This window comes from Ipomoea nil, unplaced genomic scaffold (genome assembly GCF_001879475.1).
Source record: "Ipomoea nil cultivar Tokyo-kokei standard unplaced genomic scaffold, Asagao_1.1 scaffold1993, whole genome shotgun sequence".
In the NCBI taxonomy this organism is placed as follows: domain Eukaryota; kingdom Viridiplantae; phylum Streptophyta; class Magnoliopsida; order Solanales; family Convolvulaceae; genus Ipomoea; species Ipomoea nil.
Window position 1 is genome coordinate 952,992 of NW_017618421.1, and position 6,584 is coordinate 959,575.

The 6,584-nt window shown below is 36.2% G+C and overlaps 1 protein-coding gene across 1 annotated transcript; it reads right to left on the bottom strand.

Moving 5' to 3' along the window:
- Positions 1-3,353: 3,353 nt before the first annotated feature.
- LOC109147302 (polygalacturonase QRT3) lies at positions 3,354-6,182 on the bottom strand. The gene is made up of 3 exons (XM_019294957.1): positions 5,973-6,182; positions 5,620-5,850; positions 3,354-4,521 (listed from the first exon to the last, which is right to left on the bottom strand). Exons 1-3 carry the CDS (start codon positions 6,138-6,140, stop codon positions 3,505-3,507), a joined length of 1,416 nt encoding a protein of 471 aa, XP_019150502.1. The 5' UTR covers positions 6,141-6,182; the 3' UTR covers positions 3,354-3,504.
- Positions 6,183-6,584: the final 402 nt, after the last annotated feature.

The following is a 6,584-nucleotide window of genomic DNA, read 5'->3' on the forward strand; positions in this document are numbered from 1 at the left end:
TGGAAAGCCAGCAACCCCTCTACTGTAGAATGAATATTGAAAATGGGTGATTCTATTAGGAAACACCAAAACCGGGGAAAAATCAATTTTCATTAAGAGATTGTCCTAGTGCTGTTATATTCTAATTAGTGTTATGACTTGTCGCCTTCTAGGCAATGCTATGTCTAAAAATTGAAGCTATAATCTCTCTTAAAACGTAGGGTGTGAGTTATATCACAACATTCAGGCTCATATTATTTAATTGTTATGACAAGAACAAGTTAAGGTTTAGCAACAACAGGTGCAACCTAACAAAACCATGTTTCCAGTGGCCTATAACAAATAATTAATTGCCAACAAGAGAGACAACAAATTTTCTCTTATATGAGTCTAATCAAGAGATTATATGCTAAATTTTGTCAAATAAGGAGAAGCATATTCAATATGTGATATAATTGTCCCTTATGTCTTAGACACCAAAATCTCAATTAAGTCATGCACATCCATTTTAAATAAAGAGTATCATGTTTGGTACACACAAGGCATGACATGACAAGAGATATTCTAGTAATTCATAAACTAGAAAAAAAATGAGAGAAGTACCGTTCGCCGAAGGATAATGAACACATGTTCGCTGCTGGTCCCATTCATTCCTATTTCGAGAAGCCAAAAACAACACTTTTCCAAGCAAGCTCTCATTTTTCATAGTTTCATACAAACATCAAAACAACACAAAATAGCAAGATATACAAGCTAAACTGAAATTGGCAGAAAATTTTAGAATTTTGACCTGGATTGCATAATTTTCTGAAAAAAAACGGCAACTCATTTTGACACAAAATTTACCAGATATGAAGTACATCAAGTCTAGATTGTACACAAAAAGTTTCATGCCAATTCAAGGTCTAGAAGTATATTTATTAAAAATTTTCCCAACATCGCGTCAGGCAGAAAATTTACTAGCAGCACACTACCAAAACTTTACAAAAATTTTCTGGAACAACCAAAACATACTTTTAACAAAAACTTCTACAGACATCAAATACCACAAGAAAAGATTCTCCAAAAAAAAAAAAAATTCATGCCAAAAGGAGTTCAACAAGTATTTTTCACAAATTTAGTTTTCAAACTGTGCCGGTAGAATTTTTCAGGCATACCGTGATCACAATAAAATCACTATAAGTCCAATATTTTAAGAAAACACGATGTCATATATAGTCTAATCTTTCGTGGAATATCAAATATCCAAAGTATACCTCAAAATTTATGCAAATAAATTTACTACACGAGAGGTATAAATTTGACTAAACGACAACTACTAAAAGTTTGATTTTTCTGAACATATTATCTGAATGGTTTAATGGCAAAAGATATTCCACAAGTTAGGGTCTGTTTGGAAACTCGGAAAATGACTTATGGAAAATGACTTCTAGAAAATGAGTCATTTTCTAGAAGTCATTTTCCTTTCCTGTATTTGGTTGCACAATGGAAAACTGTCTTTTGGTGTTTGGTTCATTTTCCAGAAAATGATGGAAAACTGTCTTTTGGTGTTTGGTTCATTTTCCAGAAAATGAATAGAATGGCATACTTAAACATTTTAATTATTATATACCGAATAATATACTTCATTTTTGTTTGTAGAATATAACAATTTTTATTACAAATTATATGCAACATAAATTTTGATTGTATTTAATTCTAATGCCATTGCTCTCTATCTTTCTAGTACGAAAACTATTGTCACAAATGACAATTTGAAATCACAATTACATGTTAGAAACAACATAAACCCATAAATAATCAAGTCTTGAAAATTAAAGTCCACAAAGTGTTAGGATCCAATATAACAAGTACTAAGATCCAACATAACCAACCAACTACAAAACATACATAAAAATAAGTCTTAAAGATTACAATCTAAGTCTTAACATGCATGTTAACCAACAAAAAAGACATACATAATTTAATCCGTAGAAGAAATAAATTTCTCAATCCATTTCCTCTTCAAACTTGCATTCTTCGCATTGAAAATTCGCGCCTGAACCTCATTTGTCATCAAGTATTCAAATACCTTACATAGGTCATCCTCATGAAAGCCATCACCTATTCCTAAGTTGTTGCAATAGAAGGATTCCCATAGCTAGTATAGCACTTGCTACACCCATAACAGTTGCACGCACATGATTTCTATCAATCTATACAATCAAAATAATATGACAACAAATAACAACAATTAAAACTAACACATAACCACAAATTAAGCAAAGCATTTTATTATATAATCAATAAAAAAAAAAATCTCAGCAACAAGTTCACTGGTTTGGCATAAAAAAAAATTGTAATTGGTTACCAACTGGTTTCCGCTGGTTTTCCGCATCGGAAACCAGATCTGGTTTCCGATGCGGAAAACCAGACTCACTGGTTTCCCCAGCCGGAAACCAAACTGGGAAACCAGTGAAGAAGCCATAATATTTGGAAAAAAAATCAAAAAGGAAAAATGATATACCTTGAAGCTTTTCTAGTGTTGGTGAAGCTTTTGTAATTGTGGATTGTTGGAGGAGATGTATTGGTAGTTCTCTGTTGAATGTTGAAGAAGGAGGTGAAGTGGGAGAAGAAGCAGTGAAGGGAGAAGAAGGCTTGAGCGTGTTTGCGTGTGTTGATTGAAAGATGGAAAATGACTTCTGCCAAAAAAAAGGGGAAGTCATTTCCCGGATTTTAGCCCTCATTTTCCATTGACTAGCTAGCATTTTCCTTTGACCATTTCATTTTCTGCCTTCCCAAACACCAAAAACCCAGAAAATGATTTCCAGAAGTCATTTTCTGGGTTTCCAAACAGACCCTTAATATAAATGCATAACACTGCACATGTACATACCATATCTCACAATCCATTACAGTATCAAGGATACACAAAATGCATCACTACTCGATACCTTGCAGACTCTAAAAACTACTGTAGTACTACAAATTCTGTAGCACAAATTCTTTTGATCTAACTACAATCCAAACAGCCAAATGCAGACACATTTAAAAGCATCCCTAAATGGATAAATCCCAATTAACATGAAGTTGCCACTGTTCATATTTAGGTCAGATTAGACAGTCACTAACCAAGGAGTGATTCAACAGAACTTTGACAAATCTTAGTTATTCCAATGTTTGTTCATTAAATAAATCTGTATTTAATGAGATTTGAACTCAAAAATTAAATAAGATATTTTATGTCATTTCGACAGAATTGGATTCGAGATTCGCCGTGGTGGTGGTTCGCTCGATGGAATTGTTTCGCATGTTGGAGCAACCAGAAACCAGACGGCGACAATGATCAAAGGAAGGTGACAACAAACAGAGAAAACTAATTCTTATTATCATCATCAATCTCTGTACAGCATTGGTATATATATAATATCTATCATAATAGCTTTTAGGACTCTTACAATATTAGGAATCCTAAGTAGAATAATGTGTTTTACAACAAACAAATATAGTGGGAATTAATATTGTACCCATTATGGGTTTCCCTATCTAAAATAACTTAATATTTCTGTCCCCAAAGATATTATTCTGATCAACAGAAATAGAGACCAAAGCTTGGACAGGCTTGTCACTCTCAACAACTACAACATTGCCTGAAACATTTGTGACTGCATGTGCTGGAAAGCCAGCAACCCCTCTACTGTAGAATGAATATTGAAAATGGGTGATTCTATTAGGAAACACCAAAACCGGGGAAAAATCAGCCACCCACTTTGTCCCATCTCCGGCCACCGTCAATTTCCCGGAGGTGGATTTGAGCCTCATGCCATGGGCATGGTTCTGATCAATCACCACCTGGTCCACATCCTTGAAGGAACCCTCAATTTGGACAATTGGTAGCATATGCATAGGCTCCCCAATGAACATATTGTTCACAATATTGAGACCCGAAATGCGACCCTCAACGGATTTCAATATAATATTGCCATCCCCAAGAAAATACCCATTTGTGACGTGAACCCGTGAAGGGTCTTCGATGACAATGGAGTTGAAGTCGAGATAACAATTGTCTATCCTATTCATGGCTTCCTTGACCAAAATCCCAACGCCACCCAAAGTGGTAGCCTTGTTGTAACAGTGGACGCCGGTGATTATATTAGACTGACCCCTTAGTACAATACCGGTGGCGGCGGAGAAGATGGCGACGTCGGTGACGGCGTTATCGGTGCTGGCGAGATCCACCGCCGTGCCGGAGAAATCCTTCTCGCCTTCGCTGCCGCCCACGGTGGGGTGCTGGCCGAGGAAGGTGTGGGTTATGAAGGTCTCGTGGCCTCGGCGGACGAGGATTCCCTGGGTGGTGAAGTGGAGGAAGAAGCAGTTGGTTACGCGGATTCTGGCGGAGTCCACCACCAGCAGCCCGCCGCCTCGGAGGCTGGAGTCGAACAGGATGTCCCGAAACGTCACGTCTTCGTAATGGATTCCAGTGTTTTGGTCTTTCACTTCAAGCTCGATCAGATGCCTGTCCCCTGGAAATTTGTTGGAAGCTCGCAGTGTTCCTCCTTGTACCTGCATGTACGTACGTACGTAGGCCATCCGCCAAATTCTTTCTTTTACTAATATTCATCAACCTAATTAAGCTTTAATTTGGTGTCTAATATGCAGATCAGAGTAATTCATATATGCCCGCATGGGCTTAGGTCAATGGTTCAGTGGACAGTATTTGAGAGCAGAAACAAAGTTTCGAACCTTCGGCGGCGGCAGTGTAGGGATTATGTCCAAAGTGGGCAGATCCCTTGTGGACACCGACATTTAGCCTGTTTACTGAACCATTGAGTCACGTGATTTACATCCCCAAATACTATGTCGGATTGGAGATTCAACCCCAAAAGAGTAATTGATATATTATATCATAAACGGACAAAAATACTTGTCTAGTCTAGGTGATATATTCAATCATAAACAGACACTAAATACTAGGGAGTGTTTGGTTCAAGGGATGCTTTGAGGTAATGTATCTTTTTTAAAATTTCACATAGCTTAAAAATTTGGGAGATTGTAATTTTAATAGATATTTGAGAATCTCATATTTCCTACTGTAATTTTACATTTTCTTGAACCAAATAAGGGGATGTGGTATTATATGGGAAATGTTTCTCACCCTACAAAAACTACACAATTTATGCTCCAAGATGTGGCTATTCTTGCATTGTTAAGTTTTTTCTTTTCTTGTCTTTTTCATTTGAAATTTCAACTTATAGGCCTATAGGGTGACAAAAAATGAATGACTTTTTGTAGGAGCACCTAGCATTATTCTAGATGACATGAGATAACTTAAATCAAATCAAACACCCCTAAACTAAAAACTTTATTTGTAAATGTAAACAATTATATTAGTATTTAGACTTAATACCTCCCATGTTCCTCCTAGTATTAGGGGTTTACGAGTTGTGGTCATCCGAGTTTTAAATGGCCAATGGTCTTTCATGTTTTAAAAAATAACCACCTGTGATCTTAAAATAGGGTCACGGGTAATTATTTTTTAAAACATGAAGAACCATTGAATGTCATTTAAAACTCAGATGACCACTAACCCCTAATATTTGGAGGAACATGGGAGGTATTAACTCTAGTATTTATATGAGTTGAAGGAATGGAAGTACTAACCACAATATTTCCAACACCAGGTGGGAAGATAATGGGATGGCTGATCCTAAAATCCCCACCTTGAAAATCCAAGATGAGACCACCCAAATCCTTGACCCCAGGGAGAAGCTCAGCCCCATTTTTCTGGGACTTGAGGGCATCATCAAGAGCCTCCATTATTGCGCCACTGCTGTCATCTTCTCCTGTTGGGTCTGCCCCATACCCAATTGGATACAGCACTCTTCCTTCATTCTGATCATATATATCATCCACCCAACCACAAATCATTTTTTATTTTCATTTTTCTATAATAATATGGAAACAAATCATGCATTATATTCATCTTAGCTTAGCTTTAATTTAATTAATTTTACCTTGATGGGATTTGTGTGGTGTGGAGGATTTGTGGAATACAAGAATCTTTGGTCAAGTTTGTTCTGGAGTTCTTGAACTTTGAGTTGCCTAGGGGAGCATTGGGCTTCTTTCACCAACAAAATCACCAAGAGAGCCAAGAAGAATGGAAACCGACAAGGCTGCTGCATCCTTCCAATTCGCAAATGGATGGGCAAATATATGCAGATCGATCAGATTATTACCGATCTCATATATATATATATATATATATATATATATATATATATATATATATATATATATATATATATATATATGATGATTTAAACGACAAAATTAACTAACAAGGAAGAAATTAAAGGTGGGGGTGGGTGTGGGGCTCTATTTCTCCCTCTCCCCACCAAATCCTCCCCACTCCACAAAAAAGTTTAAATAAAACAGAAAATTTTCAAATCCCAGAGAGGACTTTGACTACCTCTTAATTAAGACCGTGTTGATTTGTTGAACATTCAAAATAATGAATTTATTCGTTTGCTTCTTAAATATATTTTTTTAAAAATATTAATTTACTCCCTCCAAAGAAATTAAAAACTGTTGTAAGAATAATAGACAAAGAGAGGAAAGGGAAGATT

What these genes read in the sequence shown, in the direction of transcription:
- LOC109147302 (XM_019294957.1), bottom strand. Translation starts at nt 6,140, where the DNA reads ATGCAGCAGCCTTGTCGGTTTCCATTCTTCTTGGCTCTCTTGGTGATT. An exon ending in ACCACACAAATCCCATCAAG is followed by an intron (nt 5,851 to 5,972) that starts GTAAAATTAATT and finishes ATATATGATCAG; the next exon opens with AATGAAGGAAGAGTGCTGTA. An exon ending in CTGGTGTTGGAAATATTGTG is followed by an intron (nt 4,522 to 5,619) that starts GTTAGTACTTCC and finishes ACGTACATGCAG; the next exon opens with GTACAAGGAGGAACACTGCG.